This window comes from Balaenoptera borealis, assembly GCF_965194805.1.
Source record: "Balaenoptera borealis genome assembly, chromosome: 21".
NCBI lineage: Eukaryota > Metazoa > Chordata > Mammalia > Artiodactyla > Balaenopteridae > Balaenoptera > Balaenoptera borealis.
The window spans coordinates 30969839-30994610 of NC_138880.1; the positions used below are offsets into that span (position 1 = coordinate 30969839).

The window sequence follows — 24772 nt, forward strand, 5'->3', positions numbered from 1 at the left end:
CTGGTCTGGGAAGACCCCACATGCCACGGAGCAACTACTGAGCCCGTGTGCGCCACAACTACTGAAGCCCATGCGCCTAGAGCCCGTGCTCTGCAACAAGAGAAGCCACCGCAGTGAGAAGCCCGCGCACCACAACGAAGAGAAGCCCCCGCTCACCGCAACTAGAGAAAAGCCCGCGCACAGCAACAAAGACCCAACGCAGCCGAAAATAAATAAGTAAATAAATTTTTAAAATAAATAAATAGGCACCCATATAGATTTACACCTTGTCATAAAATGAACCTTTCTTACATACTAACTTGCTCAATATAAAACCTGTTGAGCTGCCCAAATCATGAGGATTGGGAATGTTTTGTGGCCAAGCATATGATACCAAATTGAAACTGCTAAATAATATTCCTTTGTGAGCACTTTTCACTGCTTTCTTTCTCACAATAGAATATTATTTTGACGTGTAAATATTGCTCCTTGGGGACTGATTTGATGTGTTAGTGCACTACGTCTCAATTTTTTTAAATAACAGATCGCGGGTAAAATTAAACACATCACGGGCAGCCTGTGAAGCAAAAGGAGCCCATGCAAAAGAGTACCTACTATATGATCCCATTTATATCAAGTTCAAGAATAGACCAAACCTATGGATGGTGACAAAAGTCAGAATAACGGTTTCTGGTTGGGAGGCGTTTAGGAGTGTGCAAGAGAGATTATTAATGGGGAAGGAGCACGAGGGGACCTTCTGGGTGCGGGAGATGTTTTATATCTAGATCCCAGTGCTAGATACACAAGTAAATTCATATTTTAAAAGTTCACGAAGCTGTCAATTTAAGGTTAGTACACTTTATACACTTCTCGTGTTTTAGACCACCTCAATAAAAATATTTTTAAAGGCACGGGTATTAAAAATGAAATGTTTGATAACTTTTGCCGTGACACTGCAACCCTAGTTACTATAAGTGATTTTATTTACCTCTGTCTGCAGCTTTCATCTGGTTGTACCTAAGTACTGCCTAAAGAAAAGAACTTTGAAAAAGTGGTTTTAAAGTGACTGTCTGCAGAGAGTGTAGATTAAACCGTTCCAGCTGCCCAAAGAGGGTTAAAAGTATTCAGTTAGGTAAATTAGTAATTTAACATTCCGAAACTCGATTCTTTCCGGATCAAGCATAAAAGGCATTTGCTCTCGGAAGACCGAGAAAGAATTCATGCAGTTCCCATTAGTCTAAAAATAAATAATAAATAAATAAATGTCTGAGTCATGGGTTGCATTTTGATGGAGTTCAGTGGCTTCAAGCATAGGAAGAAAATGATTTATCCTTTGAATAGCTGTGCTACCCATTGGGATGAATACAAAATTACTCTGAAAAAAGTAAAATAAATGAATTAATCTATTGAATTTAATTGTATTTTGAGTTATTCCAATTAAAGCAGCTCTTGCTTTTGAGCAGCATTATAAAAACTTGAATAAAGTAGCTTTGTGTTGGATTCAGGTTGGAGAGAAGTTACATGTGTGATTTTTGAAGCTGTTGTAGGGCCATCATTATGGCACAGGTTTTGGGACTCGGACACACCTGGGTGTGAATCCTAGCTCAGCTGCATACTAGCTACCAGGTCAACTTTTTTAACCTCAGATTTCTCGTTGGTAAAATGAGTATATAAATGCATTCTGTGCTACGTTCGTCTGAAAATCAAATGGGACAAATGAATCAGAGTTCCCAAGCTGTGTGCCAAGCCTCCCCAGGTCCCTGCAGCAAACTCCTAAGAACACTGGGGACAGTTCAAATATTCAAGGGAAATCCCACAATATTTAACATCTGTCAGCTACTGGAAGAATTAGTAGCCCAAAGTAGCTCAGTTTCAAAACTATTAGATGGTGCCACCGGGCAAAGCTGGGTTTTTAGTGGTTTGCTGTTGTTAAAAGCAAGAGCGCTACAAAAATCAGCATGGAACTTAAAATGGGGGTGGCAGTGTCCGACCCGATTCCGAAGTTTGAGGAGCTGGGCAGTGCCTAACTGGCAAACAGAGTCCATAAGTATTTGGGGTTACTTGAGTTTTAGAGCATCCTGTATGGAACCTTGCATTTGGTAGGGTGTAAGCCCAATCCAGATACTGCCTTTAATTGCCCTATGATTTGATAATATTTATCGGAAAACCAGTAAATCAAAAAGACTTATTAAATCATATAAGACCTTCATCAAGACGTGTACTTGAACAGTTTCCCAACCTCAGAAACCATTCAGAAAAACAGCCACGCTTCTCGCAAGCTTGTTGCTCGGCCCGGTGTCTGCTTTCAGGCTAACAACTTTCGTAAGCGCCGTGCAGTGGGGGAGAAAGCTTCTTAGAGCACACGGTGCGTGCGTTCTGTGGACGGCGTGGCAGCCTCAGGCCGACGTGTTTCGGGTGGTGTAGTGGGAGTACCGAGTGCGTGCCAGTCTCACGAAAGTAACGTGGTCCATTTCTGCGTGTAATTTACAGCTTGCATGCCTGCCACCCTCATTCGTTCAAAGTTGAACTCGTTTTATGGCGCGCAGAGAAGCCCAGCTTACTCAAACACCAAATGTTCAGCGTGATTCTTCAAACGCTTGTGGTAAAAGTACGAGGGGCTTGAGTCATTTTCCCATAATTAGTCTCAGTTCTGTAGGCCAGCCCCCTCTCCCCAACCCTGCTGCCTTGCGTGTACGTCTATTCCAGTGGAAGCTAGTGGAAAATTCCTATCCCCTTTCACTCCGCTGCCATGAGTTATAAAAAGCATGTCATTCAGGATTGACTTTTTCTTCTGCAATGTTGAATTTTTACTCACAATTTGAAGGGGAAAAAAAAAATAATCATTTTAAGAGAGATTTCTCTGTCAGTGGGGGGAGGGGCCACAGCATCACTTTGAGCCACCGGAGAATGGCTGACTCACTTTCCTTCATCTTTAGGGGGTCGTGCATTTATATCAACGAGTGCTTTCTGAGGGGTAGTATATCAGAGTGCAGCATACCGCCTTGTCTTTTTCAGGGTCCCATGACACTCGTTCACACAAGTCACTTAAGATCCACATGTCACTGAGTAATCAGTGGGCACAACAAGCTCACATGCACGTGCGGCTGGGGAGTGAGGGCTCATACAGGAGGTGGGAATGAGGGGCGAGGGCTCACATAGGAAGTGGGGGTGAGGGGCGAGGGCTCACACAGAAAGCAGGGAACAGCGGCAGAAGTTTTCCTATTGTTAGGGTTCATTTGTTTGTTTCAATCAAAATATGAGTCATCTTACCCCCATTTTTAACCAAAAATCACTGTGGTCACTGCTGTGATTTGGTCTTGACGCCTACAGGCCGGTTTAATTTTATCAGTGGTAGTGAATTCTTGAAAGCTTCCCTCAGTCGTAGAAATCTGGTTTCAAATTAACGTGGTCCACATGCCAGCTTAAACTTTGTGGCTTAGCGTTTTTGTTGAATCCCCTCGGCGGAAGGACCTACATTGGAGTTTTGGCTGCTTTTTGGGACTCAAATTATGAGTAGTTGGTTCCACTGGAATCTTGGCCCTCTCCTGGAGTGACTCTAGGAGCATTTTGGCTTAAGGAGGCCAAAGATAGAACTTAAGTGAAGGTTTTTTCCCAAAACGCCTATCCTGCATCCCAGCACTTTCAGGTGGTATGTGTAGACCTCTTTTAATCGTTCCTGAACCCCTAAACCATTGGTCTGCTGGAGTGTGATTGGCTTTGGGGGGGAAAGTCCATGCTAGCCTGGGAAATCTCCTGAAAATGACAGTGGTAAACTCAGAACTGGGGTATGAACCCTCACCTTAATCCTTCTCCCTGGGGGCCACTAGCTCTCCTCCGGCCGACCTCAGGGAAGCATCTCTTGGTTCTTCATGGCCCCGTTGCTGTGGTCTCGGTGGTCCCCATAACTGCTCAGGAAGCAAGATGACGCCGCCCACGTGGAGAGAGGGGCCGACATGCCCCCTGATGCAGAAAGTACACCTAAGGGGTTTTCATAACGATGACCGTAAGTCGTATGCGTTCAAGTGTAATACCATTTAGAAAGATTTGAAAAAGGAAACATCCGGGTGCTCCCAAAAGCAGGCGCCAGTCTGGAAAATGGTTTTGTTTAGAACCGTCTGTCTCTGATGCTGGAAAAGAAGGTGTTGTCAGGGGAGAGGCGAAGGTAAGTCCAGAGGGAATGGCAGGTCGTACTGGTCAGGCCTGTGTTTTACGTCCAGGCTTTATTTTCCGTTGAATGTTTATACAGCTCCTTCTTTCCTCAGGTGTCTGCTGTACTATTGAATTATCTCTTTGTTAGCCTCCCATTGTAACCTTAACGGAATTATGTTTGACCAGTACTTAAAATACTCCTCAGAAGTCCTTTCTGAGCACCTCGGGAATAAACACCAAGACCACTCTGCAACGTATGGAATATTTTCTGAAGAGCAGGTTTCATTAGAAGGTAGATTAGTCTTGGAAATCATTCAAGGAAGCTTTAAGTCAGTCCAACTGTACAGGTTCCAAAGATACGAGAAAGACAATACACAATACTTGGGTTTGTCCAGTTAAGAAGTGTCAACTTCCATAAAAGAACACAAGTATCCATCTACAATAGTACGGTGGGCACATAAATTGTGTCGTGCTCCTACAGTGAAACACTACACAGTAATGGAAAAGGGCAAATTTTAATACACACAACAACATGGATGAATCACAGGAATAATAATTTTTAAGAAAGACTCAAAGAGAATACATACTGTATTCCAATTACGTGAAGTACAAAACTTAGCAAAATTAACCTGTAGTGGCAGAGGGCAGAATAGAGGCCAGCCTTGAGAGGAGGGGCTGCAGGGTGGGAGGGGCAGGAGGGAGCCCCCTGGTGGTCATTACACAGGTGTGTACATCTATCATCAAGGTACACGCTTCGGATTTGTTAATTTTATTCTAAGTTATACCTCAAAAAAAAAAAGAAAGTGCTGGATTCCATAAAACAGAGCCAGCTCAGAGTCTGAGGCATGTCTAAGCCAGCGTCTGAGTGAATGAAAAGCAAGGGCTGAACTGGTCCAGTCGAGTGTTTGGGGGAGCAGAGGTGCATGTGTGAATGGACCGAGTTCCTGCTCTTCAAAGCTTCTTATTTTGCCCGTCCCTTACTCCGACAGGGCTGTCTTGGGAAGAGTTACATTTCAGTTTCTTATTCACTTGCTTATTCATGAATCCCTCCCCATGTCTGAAAACAGAGCCATGTGTGTGCCACTGTCTGCAGATTCAGCAGGTGCCATCTTGCTGTGTCCTGAGATGCCAAAGGGCGACGGCAGCTGCCATTTATGCAGCGTCGCCCTCCTAGGGAGGCTTAAATCATCCGGGATTGACTGTTCCGCGTATCAGCCTCGGTTCCAGTCCTGAGAGTGAGAAAGCAGAGCTGGAAGGAGGGGAACAGTGCTCGGAAACAGGACAGACGTGGGTTTAAATCCCTGCTCTGCAACCTCACAGCTCTGGAAGCTAGCAAGTCACTTAACATCTCAACACTTTTCAGCCTTCCCCGGGGTCAATGAAAACAATAACGTCGACCCAAATTGGTCTTCTCACAACTTCCAATATTTGTTCTTACTCCTGGCGGTGGACACACTCAGGGCGTGACCGTTGTGTATAGTATCAGAATGGCAGGTGTTAGGGGACCCCCGTGAAGTGATCCACGCAAAAAGATGTCTTATTATAAGAAGCTCGGAAATAAAGACATTATCCTAGTATTGCTAACTTTCTGCCATCTGATACCACTCTGAGCTTGAGTTTCCTCAAAAGAAGAACAGGGTATCTACCTTCAGTAGGCTGTCACGAGATTAAACGAGCTGACGTCAGCAGGTCATGTGCACCTGGTAAATGCCAGCTGCTATGCTGACAACCGGCAGCACCCTGCCTCCGTCACTTCACAGTAACGACTACACCACAACAAAGGGGAGAAAGAGGCCTTCTCTGTTGTGAACTCTCGTGACTGCTGTCATATGAACAGGATCCTTTTTGCAAGAAGTCTGTAGACTTTTTAAAGAAACCAGCAAAGTATGCTGGCGTCAAAGTAGAGCCGAAAGCCCCTCCCTTGTTTGGGAAGAGGTGAGGGCGTGGTGCTGGGTTATCTCCACAGCTGCTGTGGTTGACCTGTGTTCCCGGTTTAGGATTTTGAATCACTTAAAATTGAAATGGATAGAGAAAGGGCCTCAAATAAGTAGAGAGAGTTGTTTATTCACCAGATATTTTTATCCTTTTTTTCCCCTCATCCAGAGACCATTTATATTAATGGTAGTGGTATTTCAGGTGAAGAAGGGAAAGGAAAAGTAGCATACTGTCAGACTACAACTGTAAAACCTAAGTGGCATAGGGCAGGCTAATCATGTAGCAATAAATAAATGATGCATAGTAAACATCGTCCAATTAGAGGGAAAGCACATATAGATTTATTGTGCTTGTCATAACCGAGAAGGGAACCGTATTGGAAAATATGGACAATTAACTACACATCACAAAATAAACAATTGTTTTTGAGGGGGTGGTGTTCTGATTAATGTTGATTCTTTAATTTGTAATATAATTATCCCAACCATCACTGCTTTTAAGAGCATTTCACTGTTGAAGTTAAGTTAAAACCAGTTCGGGTCAGGAATTCCTGTTACTAATACTTTCTTCAATTAAAACTGAATAAGTTTATTTTATTTTATTTTTTTAGGAAATTTAAGAACCTATTTCTTAGTAGCTAAAAATAATAAGGAATTTCATACACGAAAACCAAATGTTAAACATAGATAATTGGCTTGTGGTCGGAATCTGATTATTTTACGTTACTCAGCAAAATATCTTCTCTCCAGCAGCATTTTTGTACCAGTATTTCCCATTAAGAAGACCATTTTGCTTAGAGAAATTTTAAGCTACATCTGTATGTAATAATTTTTCAAGATTCCAAGGACTAGATAGTAGTTAATAAAACTCAAAAGAATTCTTGAATTATCTTCAGACTAATGATTATAATTATCCAGCAAGTAAACAAGAGTTGATAATACCTTGTTGATTCTACAAATCTAATGGCAGAGAAAGTGCTTGCAGGAGCCCAGAGGAAACGATACCTCTTAGGAATTTTGAATCTTTTCTACCAAGATGTGCAGGTTGACTAGTGAACCCCAGGCCACCCGCTGTTCAATATTCATATAGTTCCTGCCACTGTCTTCTATAAAAACAGAACATACAGAAGAGTAACATTGCTCTTAGCTTACTGAACGCGGAAGTGATAATAATAAGTTTAAGCATAAAGTCTGACTGTTTTAATGGGCTCATGGCATTACCTGCAAGCACAATGGGGCACAAGTAGGGTGGTTTAGGAGAAGATGCCACGTACGATTTTGGAGCTGCGTGTTTCAGGTACTCAACCACCTGTTATAATCAGGACCATCTACAAGCACACTTAACAGCTGTCCTTTTCCATGATGAAAGGAAGTTCATTGTCTTACAGAGTGAAGATGTGCCTTGAGGCATAAAGTCAGATCATTTAACCTGATAAGACTGAATGGAGTTACAATCTTTAATGTGAGATAATAGTACAGATCTTGATAAGTATGTTTCTGGTATCATTAAAATTAATTATAATGATAGTCCCCGAGTACTGTGACATCTGACAGTTTCCAGCACACTTGTGCATTCATCATCCTATTTGAAACACGTAATAATCCCCTGAGGTCCCTGCTGTAGGTAGGAAAACCTTACGTTTCTGAAGGTACACTGTGAGGGTTTTAGCTAGTTAATAACTTAGTTGAATAATCAAGGTAAGGGGTCACTGAACAAATGTACAGTTAATCATGCTTAAAAAAAAAAAAGTCATTTACTAAGTGAAAGAAGGCAACTTGAAAAGGCTGCATACTGTGTGGTTACAACTATATCACATTCTGGAAGAGACAAAACGATGGAGACAGTAAAAAGATTCGTGGTTTTCAGGGGTTGGAGGAGGTGGGGATGAAGAGGCAGAGCACAGAGGATTTTTAGGGCAGTGAAACTACTCTGCATGATTCTGTAATAGTGGATACAACGTCATTATACATTTGTCCAGACCCATCGAATGTACACCACCAAGCGTGAACCCTAATTATCAACCGTGGACCCTGGGTGATGATGTGTTCGTTGATTATAACAAAAGGTACCATCTGGTGGGGTCATTGATAACGGGGAGGCTGTATATGTGGGGGGCAGTAGGGAGCATGTAAGAGATCTCTGTACCTTCCCCTCACTTTGGCTGTGAACCTAAAACTGCTCTAAACAATTCAGTCTTTTTTTAAAAACTATCATTTGCTACATATAAGGAGGAACAAATGAAATGAAAAGCTTGCATTCCCTAGCTTCAGACTGCACCAGTTAACCCAGCCAGCTCTCCCTGGCTATATAGTTGTTTCATGGAGACACAGAGACGCAGGAAAATAACAAGCCCGCCCAAAGGCACGCTTGTTAACAGTGATGGCATGGACTTCACGCGTAAACACGGTTTCTTTTAGATTTAGATTTCTTGGAATCTGACCAAGTGTGTCCAGGAGATCTCTTCTGTTGGTATAGAACCCCTTTATTCCAAACTCAGGAGAGCAGGAACACATCATTCCCTTTGCTCTAGTTTGGCTCAATTCCTGGGGCTGCCTTGGGCCAGAAATGAAACCCCTGGAATGGTCTCAGTTTTTTTCACCTCTATCCTTTTCCTTCAAGGTGGTGGTCTTGAGGGCCCCAAAGGCTCCTCAGACAGAGGGAAGGGGGCAGCTCCTGGTGTAGGAAAACTGTCCTTATCAAGTCCCACACGACTCAGCAGGTTATACCAAAGAGCGTGGCCTGCTTCCTGAGGGTTCATGACATTAGACAACTTTGCTGTTGAACCCAACCACCAAGGTGTGCTTCTGGCGGCCACAGTGGAAATCTCCCATGTGACGCACGCTCAGACCATTCCTAAATGTTAATTAGCGACATACAGAGGCTGACCCACAATTCGGTTTAACCTTCATCCCCGGAATTTGCTGGAACTGTCACAATGAATGTGCTCATATGTATGTCCTGAGTACTTATCTTAAGATGGGGAGATGTCGGTGGCAGGTTTTGTCACCAGGTTAATCAGTAGATTAAGTCACCCGGGTGGAATAGTCCCTCTCACATCAAGAAGACTTAATATGTGAGAAAGTGTTAATATGGTCTAGATAGAATGTAACAAAATCGAGAAATGGAGAGGTTGAACGCTTGCTTCCTTTTAAGACTTGATTATTCTCTACCTAAAAGACCAATAACTACTGTGAATATTCAGCACATACAAACAATGGGAAACTCTAGGAAACTGTGTCAACACAATAAAATAGTGTATTTCCCAAGACCTCTGTATCTGAATATCTCTTCCCTTAAAAATCACAATTGTCCATGAAAAAATATAAAGTCACATATTTTCTAAATGACAGGTTATATTCTTAATGTATACACTTAGTTTGCTTGATTGCTAGTTTTTTAAGTATTAAACATTGGAAGTGAATACTTGGTAGTGTTAAGTTGTCAGGTTGATAGATAGATTCTGAAAGTAATTCTCAGCCGGGTAAAAGGGTGCTCAAAGGAAGGAATGAGGCTGATTTTGGAGGAAAGTAATTACCGGCCAGGCACCCCCCCGAGGTGGGTCCTACAGAGGTTTTCATTAGGTTCTACTTGAATTGCCAGGATAATGGTTTTAGCTGGTTGAAAGGGTGGTGATGGTAAAAGGACCAGGCCCACTTCTCAGAGATTTCTAGTGCATTTCACATCTTTAGTCAGCGGTGCATGCCAAGATTAGGATGAGAAAGAAAGGTGATTTCATGGGCAAATATCTAATTAAAATATTAATTTAAAGACAGCTAGCACACCTGACTTTCAGTTCAGGTGGCTGAGGAGAGCTCATCCCTTTATTTTCAAACCGTATATAAAACAGTCATTTTAATCCTGATAAATGTTGAAAGTTCTATTCTAAAACAGTACCCATGAATTTTTTTTTTTTACTGTAATCAAAAGATCACATCAAATTGTTGACCTTGACATTACTTTCTCATTTTAAACATTAACAGCATGCATCAAGGTATTTTTGTTTATATCTACTTGTAGAATGCTAAATGAGAGATACACCCTAGTTGTTTTTTAAAATCAAAGAGAGGCTAGGGCAGGTCACACGTTACTTTCCTGGGACTGAATTTTATTTGCCTGGACTTTCAGGTGGTACTGGGAAATTCAGGCTGTCGCCCTCAGTCAACTTCCAGAGAAGGGTTGTTACTGCATGTACGGTTTGTAAGAATTTGTATACTTTCTCTTGGTTATGATACAGTTTGCTTTTACTCTTCTGAACTACAGAGTGGAATTTCATGTGATTACTTTACACACAGGATATTCCCGATTGCTTTTTTTTTTTTCTTAGCAGCTTTGGCACCAACCCCACATAGGAAGGACTGCGAATGTTACCCGATGACCAGGTTGTCCACAAGCTGGTTGGGCCCCAGAACACCTGTGCTTGTCCTCAGACAGGACTCACAGGTGGTGGCAATTGCCTCTCTTACTGACTTGGGATGTCAACCAAGTTACTTAACCTCTCAGACCCACTTCTTTTTATTGTTATTAGAATAGATAAAAGTTATCAGATAGGTATAGGTGTATATAATGTTATAGCATATACAGCGTGTTTTTAAAATAGTCATCCCTGTATAGGCGGATTTATGTACTGAGTAGTAAGGTGCTTATTTCAGAATGCTAGAATTATACATAATATTTTTAATGCATGTTCTGTGTATGTGTTATTTCCTGCAATAGCCACCTATTACTGATGACTTTGGTGATCAGGAAAAATGACCATTCTGAAGTAGTTCCAATTGATTGTCCTTTTGTAAAAGAGGTTTCAGTGGAGTGACCACGCTGTCTGGCACTGCTCCCCACTACCCTCACCCTCCAACACTCCCCATCTCCTGCACCCGCTCGTCTGTCTCGTTTCACCCGATGTTCTGTGGGGCGCTTATCACCTTCTGACCCACACGTTCCAACAGGATGTGGTGGTGTAATGCCGCGTATCCCCACCAGGGCAGACCCTAGTCTTTGTCTTCGCCCCAAGCACCTAGAGCACTGCCTGGGCACACATGGGCCTTCAGTAAATATTTGTTGAACAAATAAATGAACTTCAGTGACGCCTGCCCTGAATTGGAAACACCCCAAAAGGAGTGGGAAGGGTACAGCAGTGTTCACTCATTTATGTTAATGAGCTAAGAAATAATACGATATTCATATTCACTCACACTTCTCCCAGTGATTTTCTGCGGTCTTTCCAGCCCCGTGGAAAAGTCTGCTTTTTGTCAGAGGAGGGATGTGCGTGCTCTTCCGTGTTTGTTTTTCCTCTCTGGGTAACGCATGCAAGACTCCTACACTGCAAAGCACTCTGACGTTCCCTGACCCGTGTTCATGAGTGGTTTTAAAACAGGTGGGGTTATATCCACCATGTCTGTGCTCTAGAGGGGTTGCTGGGACGGAATGAGGTAAGGTATGGAAAGTGCTTTAAAATTATTCAGTACCACTTGATTGCCATCCCCCAATTACTACTATTGCTTTAGTGATAAAAGTGTCACTGGAAAGTTGAGTGGCTCTCTTTTTATCAGAAAAGTTCTAGAAAGATTTAGAAGAAAAACATTATCAGGTTCCTTCAAGTCAAAGAAGGATGTAGTGAAAAGAGAAAAAAAAAAAATACACACACACACACACACACATATACACATACACAGTGGACCCTTAAACAACATGAGTTTGAACTGCATGGGTCCTCTTATACTCAGATTTTTTTCAATAAATACATACTACAGTACTACACAATCCACAGTATTTAGTATATATATATATATGACTCATATGAATTATATTTTATAGGTATAGATGTGTATAATGTTATATAATATATACTTTTTGTATACATTTACAATAAGTATGTATACATATATAATTATTATAAGTATATATGTATATAGTTATTATAACAGAGAGAATAGTTTGATGATTTGTCATTATCAGTAAGTAATATAGATGCTCTGCCAACTATGAGCATCTGATCTGGAAACAATCTGTATATGTTCATGATTCATTGCCTATACCCTCTTGATCTCAACCCAGGAAATCCAAAGCTGTCCAGGCCCTGGTACCATTTGGTGTCCAGAATATGGAACAATATAAGCCGCCACCTTTTTGTCAAAATAGCCATCCCATTTACTGCCCCCTTTCCTGTGTTGATAGGTGATAGATTCCATAACAGGTAGTCTCTCCTTTTTCTCCTTCCCCCCATGTCTCCTTTTCTCTCTAATACATACACACACCCCTTTAATCCATATTCTCCTTTTCCTTAGTCTTCCAAATTTTGCTCTTTTCCCCTAAATAAAATCTTTCTTTCAACCTCTTTTCATGTCACTTGTGAGCCAAAAAAAAAAAAAAAAAGAAAAAGAAAAAAAGATTCTGATCACTGTATAATACCACTGTACAGGTTTTAAGAAGAAGGAAATTCATTCATTTTGATATTAAATTTGTCACAGTAAAGGGCTAGTATACATCTCTAAGTGTTCATCTTGAAGAAAGGGGCTGAAGTTTGAGAGGAAGGAGAATTTACGTCCTATTTTCTACTGTTTTAAAGGTTTGACTTTGTAATTTTACATGGCCCATATATTACTCTCATATTTTTATTTTATTGTTAAGTTATCCATCTGGTGGTAGGGTTGATTGGAACTGTTGTTCTTGAATTACAAATATACAAAGTTTCAGTTATTGTATGGATTAAAATAAGCACTATTTTAATCCATAAAAAAAATGGGCCAGCTTGAGCATCTGATCACCATTTATAAGATTAGTATCCTCTTCAAGTTCCATATAGTACAGTAACTGGCTTACAGATAAACTCCTGGATTACAACCTGTTTGTAAACTGTAGAGGACCATATTGGTTAAAATCAACCAATTTTCAAAATACAGTAAGGAGACTATATGGATTATCTAGTGTCTAAACAGAAAGTCAGATATGATGGAAGGTGTATGCACAAGCCCATTTCCTACTTCGTGACTGCAGGCAAGTCTTCATCTCCCCACAGTGTGATACCTGCATAGTTAATCCAGGATGTCACACAGCCCCGTTCAATAAGCAGAGGCCACTTGACCATGGAAAACAAATACTGTATATATACTATATATATATATATATATATATATAAAATATAAACTATATATAGTCTATGCATATCTTATATAATATATGTAGTACGCACATATTGTACTATACATCGTACATAGTATATAGTAAACAGTATATTAAACTTGCATTTTCCAACCTTAAATATGTGTACTTCTCCTACCACAGTGAAACTTTAATCATCTCTTCCTTCCTTACAATAATGATATTAATAGATAATTAAATAATAGTAGTAATCATTTTCTTGCAGTCTTAAATAGGAGGTTTAGTCAGCCTATCTGAATGCACAGAATTTGCTTCTAACACTAAACACAATCATGTTTCATGATTCAGGAGACAGCAAGGCAGTACAGGAATGGTGGGTTTATTCCAGTACTGTAGTAGAACATTGGCTGTGGATACAGTGGGAAATTTTTTCTTTCCTTTATTGAACCAAGCTCTGGTTTGTTTGTTTATTGTTTGTTTGTTTGGATATACAGCTAAGGAGTGTTTTGCCACCACACATGATCACACACACACACACACACACACACACACACACACAAAATCAGTCCCTGGCAGGGGTAGGGAAGGGGCTGACGGTCTGAGTTCATCTGAGCTTTTCTCACCGTCAGTTTTTCCCATTGACAACAGTTTTGGTTTTAGGAGCAAAACTGGATTGTTCCCTATACATCAGCTGATGAACAGTTCTCCTGCTTTATTAAAAGGATATAGTATTATTAATTTTAAAGAAAGAAAAGGATCTCAATTCAGGTTTACAGCTCCCAGCCTGTGCTGCTGTCGTTAAAAAAAAAGTAGGATTACGAGGAAATGTTTACATCAACTTAACAGGCATTAGCTTTATTTTTCAAAACACTGTTTTAAAGCACAATAGACTTTGCAGTTGTTGATAACTTTAAAGTATTCATCAGTGTGAAATAACTGTTTATTTCCTTTCCCTGTTTCTTCTGATCGGGGGGAAAAAAAAAATCTAGTCTCCTAGCAAGATACAATCCATTTTGCTAAGTTATTTGTCAGTTTTTATAAAGTGTGTTTACTATCACGGGGGTAGAGGTTTACAGTAGTTGCGGGATTAGCAAGGGAATGTGACATATAGTGTTTTTTAGGTCACTGTGGTGTATTTGGTGTCCTAACTATCACTATTTATCTTGTCCTTGTTTAACCGCTAACCAGAAAGTGAGCCTTCCCTGTATTGCTCCATTCATGTTCCTCTGCACTCATTCAGAATTCTGACACTTCCTTTGCCTGGCAGATTAAAGGGGCAGAGTGGCATCTTTTGATGATGTGCGAAACAGCTTTCTTAGTCCAGGCTCCTGACGGAACGCCAACCACTCAGACATTGAAATGCTATTCATCTACCCTGAGGTTAACCAGAAACTCGGTCTTATTTTCCTTCTTGACAAGTTTTCTTAAAACCTTAAAAGTGTTTTGTGTTTTTTTTTCCCCTCTCATTTTTAGTGTTGATCAGGGAGAGAAAGGAAATATGGAATCATAAAAAGCAGCCCTAAAGAAAAGGAAATATGCAAAACACAGAATGGTGCTTTTTCTTCCTGTCATAATCTATCAATAGGGGTTTGATGGTGATGTTGATCATGGTGGCTTATCTATCATCCCATTATATATTATTTTCTCCCTTATGAGAAAAGCAGTGTTTATTATCACAGGTGACAAAACACAGGAATAAAAAACAAGCAGAGAGGTTACATTCAATCACTTTAGGCGGGTTTCATGTTTGCTTTTTTGCTTTCATTCCCAAACCAGAAGCCAGTAAACCAAGTGAGAGCACAAACTGACTTTCTCAGGTGCACGTTACCCAAGAGGCCCACAGGACAGGTGCTGAGCCCGCGAAAAGATAAACATGAAGTCATTCTTGGTGATATTTAGCTAGATGGCTAAAGAAAGAATTTAGAAATACCATTGTGCTACTGTTCAAATATTTACTGATTGAACCTGGAAAGGAAAAAATGTTGGTCACCTCATGTAGAATTCCTTGTCCTTTTCCTTCTTTAAACAGCGTCTCAAAGATCGAAAAGAAGGGGGTTATTTATCTAAGAAAGAAATACGAGCTCTGTATGTGGAGTTTCAGGTATACCTAATGTGGGCTTCATTAAGCAAATACAATTCAGCGGTCTTGATTTGGCAAAACATTCTTTTATGTTCCTCGACTGTTTATTTTACGAGATGACTTACCAGTCGGGCAGATTAGAATGTTTACTACGAATGACGCGTCTTTCATCTCTCACCGTGGCCGTCAGCCCTGGCATTAACCGTGCCATGGGGAGCATGGCAACTCAGGGAGAAATGGGAAGTCAGAGTGAGCAGATGTTGAGGATACAGTTTGTCTTCCAAATATTCGAACCTGTGTTGCTGCGTACTTTTTAAGTTTAACAATATTATTTGCACATCTATGAATGTTAGGAGATTTTTAAAAGCACCGCAGGGAACTTCTTAGGAAAAGAAAGAAAATTCTGGAGAATTTGCTCGTAAGGGCTAGTGCTTATAGATACGACTGATGAGTTTCATATTACAGGGCGAGTCTTTCTGATACGTTTTTGTTTTCTGTTCTTTGATTTGAAGCGACCCCTCTTGTTATACTGAATGCAGTGCCGAGGGCTTTCATTCATCTCAGCTCAGGACCAGAGTAATAACTTGGTCATTTCCCCTCTGAAGGTAGGAGAGCTAATGAGAAACACAGATTCGGAGCCAAGATCTATTCTGAGATTAAGATAAGGTGTCCTAACAGAAGGTTTATGGTGAAATGAAAGACAGGGGCAAAGTTTTGAATGAGGGGAATCGGCTTGTTGTTAAAGTTCCCATATGGCTTTAAACCGTCACGTTCTCTGCTGTGTAAGCGTTGTGATGTGATGTCATTGTAATAGTTAATGATTAATCTATTTATGCAATTTGTCTAAACCTCCTGCAGAATATATAGAGTCCACATCAAGCAAAATTCCAGGGTGATTTTGGGGTTTGTATAAATAGCTTTACATGTGAAAACGATGGCTTGTAAAAGAAAAACTGAGCTTTCAGTGTCCTATTTCAGTTAAACTCTCTATAAAAAGTCTGAAACAGTGGGATCGTGGTAACCCCGTGAACACGACTGTCTTGTCACGGCGTAACTGCAGCAAAATGCCCTGCACGCCTGCCCCACGAGGGGTCCCCTTCAAAGCCCGTGGTGGAACTGAAGGGGCCGCAGGGCCGAATCCCCTCGGAGGCTTGGAAAACCCACCCCTACCGACAAATGACACACCCTCGGGGTAAAGCCCCCCGGGTTCTGAGAGACGGAAGGTCTGCTTTATTTAATTTCCTCTTGTTTACCAAGAGCCCCAACCTATTTTAGTAAATAAATTCAGGAAATTGGTAAAGCACTTCAGTCCATCCGTTATGGATCAGTAACTAAGGTGATTGTCACGTTTTTCCGGGCTCCGTCGCTGCTCTTGCGCGCAGCTCCCCTCCCGCGCCTGCAGCCGGTTCTATAACGTCCCTGGCAAAGGATAGCACCGCGTTTCAACCACTCGCACAAACGAAACAGGCTACACGCTGTGCAGAGAAGTGCACTTCCTCTGTGCGTGAAGACCCCTGACTTTAGGGGCTCCCCTCCATCGACCCTGGCACTCCCTCCCGGCAGTCCTTGTCGCTTTTCACCCCCGACCACTGTACGCGGCGGGACAGACTGCAGCAAGTGGCAGCTCGTGCGGAGGCGCCAGCCACCAGCTCTCTCCCGCTCTCATCGCCCCCCTGCCCGCCCCGCCAGGCGGGCTGTTAAGCCCGAGCCGCTCGGAGCCGTGCACGAGGGGCGGAGGCTCCCTTACCTTCATGAGCCACTGGGTGTTGTTCTCCATGATGTTCTCCAGCACCTGGAGCCGCTGCACGGAGTCGTCGTAGTCGAGCGGCGCGTCCCTCTGCACGGCGTTGGGCACGTAGGCGCTGGGGGGCGAGCGGCAGTTGTCCGTCTCCGGCAGGAGGAACGTGTAGCTGCAGGAGCCGTGCCGGACGTGATACTGCCTCTTCCCGATGCTGTCCATGCTCTTGCGAAAGTTGCTATAGGCTGCGGCTAGGACCAGATCACAGCTCAGAGTAAAGAAAACAAGCTGCCACATTCTTTCTTTCTGTCGGTAATAAACCACCCAGCTCAGCAAACTGCAAGGCGCATGAGACTCCCGGGCGCTAAGCTGCCCTCTCAGACACGGGGCTCTGCGGCCATGGCTCAGGGTCCATCAGTGAAAGTCTCCTCTTCCCTCCTTTCCCAGCGGTGACCTTGATTTCTAAGGCTGTCTTCTCCCCGGTCCCGGTCCCGCAGTAAACTGTCAGATCGCAGGAGGAAGAGTAATCCTGCTCCCTCGTGAGGGCTGCATTCGCCTTACAGATCAGCCTCAATGCTCCTTTGTCTCTCTTCCCCCAGATCCTGCGGTGTCAGGATCCGAATCAATCACTTTCCTTTCCTCATATGATAAGTTGATAACAGCAGCTAGACATGTGTAGCTGGCTGCTCCGCCCTCCCGGCTTGTCCGTTATCTTCCTGTAGGGGGGTCACTAGCCAGGCCACAGGAAAAATCTCTGCATGATGTGTACTGTCCAACCAGGACTGTATATGCTGCAGAAACCCTCTGGGAAAAACCGATCAGTTACAGGACCCCTGGGCATTTCAGAGGCACCACCCTAATTGAGTATTTCCTAGAGAGAGCTTGCCGGTCTCTTGTGTCTGAAACTGATTTCACAGGGCTAAGCTGGTAAAATATCTGGGGCAATAACTTTAAAGTACAATGAAAGTTCCTGTTTTTTCCTTTAGGAATAAAAATACTACAAATATGTCAGGACTTTGGTTTATTTTTGTTATTACAAACAAAGAGGAAGAAGTCTCGCTCTTGTAAACGCTTTGCCTTTTCATAGGGAAAATAGTTTTCGTTGGTATTACTTGATTTTTGAACCATTAGCCAACTATGCAAAACTTTCATCTTAAAACAGTTGGATAGGAACATCTCGCTTTATTAAATCGTGTTAGGAAAGTCAGTTTCTGAGCTCTGACATTTCATCTTTTAAGCAAAATATCCACTTCAGTATTCAAAGTAAACTTAAAATATACTGGACTGATTCATGGCCCGCTAAATTATAATCCATAGAGAAATCAGAATTTAAATAAGAGGAGGTTGAGAGAGGCATGCCTAAACTTCTCCTTCGTTAGGTCAGGATTTGCTCAAATCCCGTCATTTTGTAACACGTTATCCAGGATCAATTAAATCAGCCCCGCTCAGTGTTGGACTCAGGCAAATCACTTCTTTTTAGTTAAGCTATAAAGTCCTCATCTGTCAAACGCAAGGGTTGCATTAACCCCCAAGATTTTTCTATTTCGATTCTGTGGCTCCGTAAACCCCCCAGGGTACTTCCTCCAATGGCTAAAACTGAACGCTGCGGAGACTGACAGTGTGCTTACTCACCAGCCAGCTTGTGCAAGGAGGCGGCCGGGGGAGGGGGGGCGGCTTGGAGCCCTTGCGGTGGTCTCTTAATGCTTCAGTGCACGAGGTTTCTCTCCAGGCAGTGGCAACCTGTTCAGCACTGACCTGATGGACCTCGTCCATCCATAAAGCCAGGGTCAGTCTAATCACGCAAGAGCAGATTTCAGGGGACTTTATGATTTTAATTCTTGGATGACTGAGATTTGTATAGTGAATTGTTTCGAGAGACCTAATTGTACCTTTAAAAACGTCCCTCCTATGCATGGCCTGGCTCCGAGGTTACCTCCAGAGCAGGGGTTCTTGACCCGAGGTCCCCGGACAGAATTCCTGGGGTCCACGAACTTCGACAGGAAAAGACATCTTTATTTTTCACTGAAGTATAATTGAAATATAGCCCTTCTTTTAGGTGTGAATAGGTCACAAACAACAGTGGTCAGTAGCTATGGCTCTCTCACAAATAGGAATTGCAGATGTTTTTATTACGATATCTCAAGCTATTACGTGCACTCAGCACTACATTGTCATTTGATCTATCCCAAGATCCTGTTATTTAATCTCCAAATAAAACAGCCCGTGTCATTTTCTGAGAAGGGGTTTGTAGACTTCCCCAGACTCTCAAAGGGCTCAGTGGCTCAGGAAAACTAGAACTTGATTCTGGCACATGGTTTCCACTAAAGGAACGAATTAAAGAAGATATACTCAATTCAGACTGCTAACTGTAGGCGAACGCATGTAGGATTTGAAGACGGGACCTGCGTTCGAACCCTGATTCACTGAGATCTGAAGCAAATGCTTAACTTCGCTAAGCCTCAGTGTCCCTACTTGTGAAATGAGATGATTCTTTCTCAGTAGCACCTTTAGAGTTATAATGATACGGAATAATGCACGTTACTTAGGAATATTACTTTCCTTTCTTTATCAGCACTTCCCATTAAATGAAAATTAGCTCTTGCACCATCAGATATTATAACTGCGTTATATTCTCTGGCTGAACGTGAAGCAGAAACATGGGGTGCACCTTTTTTCTTCTAAGTTTCTTCCTCGTTTGAAAGCGCATATTATAAGGCATTAATAATGCATATGTGGTTTTAAAAATCATCCATCAGCCTCGCAGGCAAATGTGGTGGTTTAAAAAGAAGCCACAGGAAGAGCATGTACCACAAATACTCCTTGTCTTCTGGGTACTGGGGACCATGACGGAGTGTCAGACATAGATAAGCAAATAGAGGGCGGGAGACCCCCTCACCAGCGGGATGTGGTGAGAGGATGGTGAGAACACCCAGCAGGAAGACAGCACTGCTTCCAAGGGCACTGGTCCTGCAGGCACTTGGCTTGGATGTTCCTTATCCACCCTCTCAAGGTCAGATGTGCAGCGAGCAGCTCTTTGTAGGTACCTAAATGGAAATTCTTACCCAGGAGTTGGGGGGAGGCTCTAGTTAGACCAGGGGTTGGCAAACGTTCTCTGTAAAGGGTCAGATAGTAAATATTTCAGGTTTGCGGGCCACACGGGCTCTGTCACAACGACTCAAGTCTGCCGTCATAATGTAAAAGCAGCCGGAGACAATCCACAAACGATGGGAGGTGGCCGTGTTCCAACAAAGCTGTATTCGTGGACACTGAAATTTGAATTTATTATAATTTTGACATCATGAAATAGTCTCTGGATTTTTTTCAGCCTTTTAAAGATGCGAAAACCATTCTTAGCTTACTGGCCGTTCCAAAGGGACCACGGGCTGTAGTCAGCTGACCAGAGGGAGTCGCCAGGGGGTGTGACATGCTCGCAAGGCCACTCTTAAGGCACAGCTAGTGTAAACAGGGAACCTCCCATGTCTCGAGCACCGCCCGGCTTCTTCAAGAGTTGAGGAGTGTGAGACAGGCCAGGGAAAAGGGACGTAGGGAAGGGGCAGGAACGTTTGACCACAAAGACGGTGCCACTTCGAAGCTGGATCTAAACTGTAAGACGAGGCAGACGCACTAGGAGAACTGACCCCGGTGTACACATCCACCTGTGCAGGGCCAGCGCGGGCGGGGCCCCGAGCAGAAACCGATGCCTTCCGTAGTCAGGGCTGGACACGGGGCCGAAGCGAGGCATCACTGAGGAAGCATAGAGGAGATGCGCCAGTCCGCTGTGGCCGACGTGGGAGAGCCAGACGGGGGCAGAGGTGGGTGGGGGGCTCTGAGGGCAGACCTGCGGGAAGACCGCCCCCCCCTCGGTTACAGACCCGCCCCCCGTACTTGTTTGTTTCCTAAGCACCAGGCAACCGGCAGCTGCAGGCTACTTCCATCCAGGCCTAGGGACGGAGGCTAAACACAGCCTTGACTGTGGTTCTCAGAGCTGTTCAGTTTCAAAGAGAATCTTGAGTTTCCTTCAGTGACTTGCTGACAGGACCGCTAAAGGCAGATGGGACTATAAAACGAGAAATATTATTACAGCCTTCCCAAAAGCTGCCTTCCTGCCCAACCATTTTTTTTTTTTTTTGTCCTAACAGTTCTGCCGAACAGCTGTGTGTGGTGCTATTTATTTTCTTAATAACGTTTGTTTTCTCCCCCATACTGTATGTCATCAGCTGAAATTTCGGAGGCTCCCATTTAATCACCTTAGCACGGCCTCAAGTTCTCCTTTTAAGCTTTGCCATCATGACGTAAATCTTCATTTGATGGCACCAGAAAGACCACGTGACCCTCTTCCCTGAAAGAAAGAGGTCAGCCTTACAGAGAACTTTGACGAAGGCCCCTCCGCTTCAGTGTGCCCTGTTGAACAAAAGGCTTAACGTGTGGCGAAAGCCCAAGCATCTCCCGCTGGTCATGGCCCCAAAAATGTAGGTCAGATGTCGATGTGGATCCACTTCTGTCTGGATCATGGCATCCGACTGACCCCAACCTTCCGGAGGCTCCAGGTCACCCAGAGCCACCTGTGAGGCTCTCTCTGTGTAAGGGTGGCCCTGGAAGCCAGAAACCAAGATATGGTGCCAGCTGTAAACCAGTGCAAAGTGGGGCAGCCCCCGAGGCGTGGAGCACCAAACAGGATTTGGGGAGGCCTGCATGACCTCTGCTCTTTCCAGGGGGCCCGTTTAATACTCAGTATCTACCGGAATGCGTACACGGCTGGACAAAGGAAGGGATGGAAGTGGGCCGGCTGGCCCGGGGAGGCGGGGCTGAGGGGGCTCCTGCCTTCTGAAGAGCCAGCGTAGAGGCAGCTGTCCCCGTCGAAAGCCCGTAGCTAATTGGAAAACACGGGGTCACCACTCAGACGTGCTCGGAGAGGCACACTGGTCTCCCGCATCTACTGACGCTCTGTGCCAGGGTCTTTCTCCATTGCATCTGGGCACGTCCCCGGACTCGGTCTCACACCTGCCCAGTCACCATCACGCCGCGCAGTGACCGCCGTCCTGTCGCCACTGGCCGCAGGCCTTGGAGACAGTGATTGGGGCCGGCTCTGGGGCCGGCACGGGTTTAAGTTCTGGAAAGTGCTGTGTTGATGTAGGAGGAGCTCTCAGTGCCGAAATACCCCACGAAGTGAGGCTGGGGCGCTCTTGGGTTTTGGCCGTTTCCAGGCAGTGGGGCTACTTGGGGCTCCAGGCCCCTGGCAGGCTGGGGCTGGAGGGGCTGTAGAGGCTTCTCACTCATCTGCCTCCCTGTTCCGGCCTCTTTAAAACTGGCCAAATTAGATCAACATGTTTACAACTTAGTGTGCAGTGCACGGGGAAACCATTAGGAAGTTCACTGGACATAAAATTGTTGCTAAAGAAGAAGTTATTCTTACTACCTTTTTTTTTTTTTTTCCGAATTGTGGGCAGCAACTAATGAGAGCTGAAGAAGCAGCCACATGGGCAACAAGGAAAGAAAGGCAAAGGACGGAGGGAGGGAGGAAGAGGGGAAGGGAAAAGGAAAAGGAAAAAATGAGTATTTCAGCTTCCGAAAGCAGGCTCCCTCTGTGGTGATTCACAGAAGAGCTCTCTTTCCACTACATTCTGATGTTTGTCAAACTGAACCTGAAGAACCGTAGGTGGCGTCTGGAGCCGTTTTGCAGAAGCTTTGGTGCGGCCTCTCCCCAGAGCTACTGACCGTGTGGAACCGATATTAAACCCTGAGTCTGGCAGGCTGCGAAGGATAATCCCCAGCCGTGGGATCTGAAAACAGTACCAAAGAGAAAGCCCCTTAAAGTTACCGTAAAAACAGCAAAAAGAGTAAAAGCGTAAATATCAACACGCACACGTGTAGCCGTGGAAAGTAAACCTTGCCCCAACGATGGACGTGGAAACCACGGCTCCGTGAGGCACGATGACAAGGATTCCGTCAGACTCGCTTGTGCCTTTCTTTTACATTCATGCATTTTAAGGAGAATTGAAAGCAACGGGCGTCTTCATCCCGCTTTTACCATGGCAAAGGTCAGCCTTCTTTGAGACTCTGGCTGTCGCCTCTGTGCTGCACAAACACACACCCCGGAGACAGAACCCATTTCACTGCCAGACCTTTGGTGGCCTTTGGTCACCTGAGCTGGGGCAGCCAGTCACAGGCGGGGCCGCCACGTGCCCGCTTCAGTATCCTGGACCCGCGGCATCTGTGAGCGGGGATAGTCCGCTCAGAAGTGCACAGGGCAATGCAGGCTTAGAGTCAGATTGAACTCCTCACTGAGGACGGAATCTCTGGAAATCCAGCCTCCTGTCTGACTGCATTAGTTGTGCTTTATATATCCACTCTTGCCACCTTTCTGATTTTCTGGCGTTGACAATTTTTTTTCTTTCTTTGCCTCTTTAATTTCATCTGTTGTAGCAGGCTACAAGAGTGCGATATACCTTTGAGAATACATAGTTTCTGAAATGAAGTATGATGCCTAGTTTAGCACGGTTCCCTGTGCTGGTTGCAATTAAACATACATAGCGTTTGCCATAAAATAGCTGGCCCGTGCTATTTAGAGGAAAATTGTCATCCACTTAGAATAGGGCATTAACTCCACAGAATTCACCTTGACAGGAGGTGAGGAAATGTATATTTTGTTAAAATAAGTGTCTGCCTGCCAGAGGCGGAGAAAAAGCCTTTGCCAGATGTGTTTTCAGGCAATTTCCTTTCCTGGGAAACAGCCATTTCCCCTGCATGACCCTCGTGTTTTCATTCTCGGAGCAGACAGAGTAAGTGCCGGGCAGTAAAGGGCAGAGGCCTAGATACCATCGCCTTATCTGGGACAATTATCTTCCTTCTCGCAGCTGCGTAACTTCTGTTTGACAGGGAACCATAGGAATCTACGTGTCAGGGGTTAGTATTGATGGAAGAATCAGAGTTAATATGGAGAAAAACCTTTATTTGTCATTCTTATTTAGGTTATTGGCTGTCATTCTTATTTAGGTTAGTTTAATTAAGAAGGTACCAAATACTCATTCATTCTAACTTATCTGAGTGTTTATTGCGACATTATGTCTGAAAGACATTTAGAGAAGACAGTTTTGTTTTGTTTTCTTTTTTTAAAGGAAACCTAAAAGATTCCTGAACCTTTTACAGTTTGTGCGGCCATGAACCAGCGCAGCACCTGCTCAAGAAAGTTTGTTTTGTAAAGCCACATTGTATACAATACGTAACCTTAAGGACTTTGACAAGCCATAAAGCTTTTTATTTGCTAGAAACTTGGGAAATATCCAAGTTACTATTTTTTTTTAAGATTTCATCATGAATTCCCTGAATTTTTAGGAATATTTTAGTTTTTATAATTCTCCTGTTAACATGAAGTTATCGCAAACGCCGTTTGATTTTTAAATATTTTCATCCAATATTTTTGTGGAATATTTTATCTTTCCATCAAAAAAATGCCTAAAAGGTCAAGATACAAGTCATAACTGTAAAAAGGCAGTGGATGAAATTCTAAAACAATAGATGAGTGCATTAGCCTGATAATATTTTTGCCAGTAATTCTGTGTCCTGTTTTCTGCCCGTACACAGAAAAAAAATGCTAAACATTCCCTTTCAGTGGATTGATGTCAGTGATTACTGTTTTGCCCATGACCAACGAAAAGTCAATAATATCTTTCCTTTGACTAACACTATTGTGTTAGTCATCAGAGATTTTGAGGTGGGCCTATGAGTTATAATTTTATATTAAATGTTCCTAAATTCATTTCAGCAAAGTTGTAGAGAATTCAAATCCTGCTGCTTGT

At 43.5% G+C, this 24772-nt stretch overlaps 2 protein-coding genes across 15 annotated transcripts in view; one reads left to right on the top strand and one right to left on the bottom strand.

The window, feature by feature from the left end:
* Positions 1–18573, bottom strand: part of ANGPT2 (angiopoietin 2) — a 57293-nt gene extending 38720 nt beyond the window's left edge. The window contains exon 1 of one of the 3 annotated variants that reach the window (XM_082375305.1): positions 16986–18545. In XM_082375305.1, coding sequence (XP_082231431.1) covers positions 16986–17273 — 288 coding nt within the window. In that variant the 5' untranslated portion in view covers positions 17274–18545. Of the gene's footprint in view, positions 1–16985 lie in introns of all 3 variants that reach the window. The other 2 variants (XM_082375306.1, XM_082375307.1) reach the window with 2 other exon arrangements.
* MCPH1 (microcephalin 1) overlaps positions 1–24772 on the top strand; it is a 345817-nt gene that overhangs the window by 137680 nt on the left and 183365 nt on the right. The gene's annotated exons all lie outside the window — the stretch shown is intronic.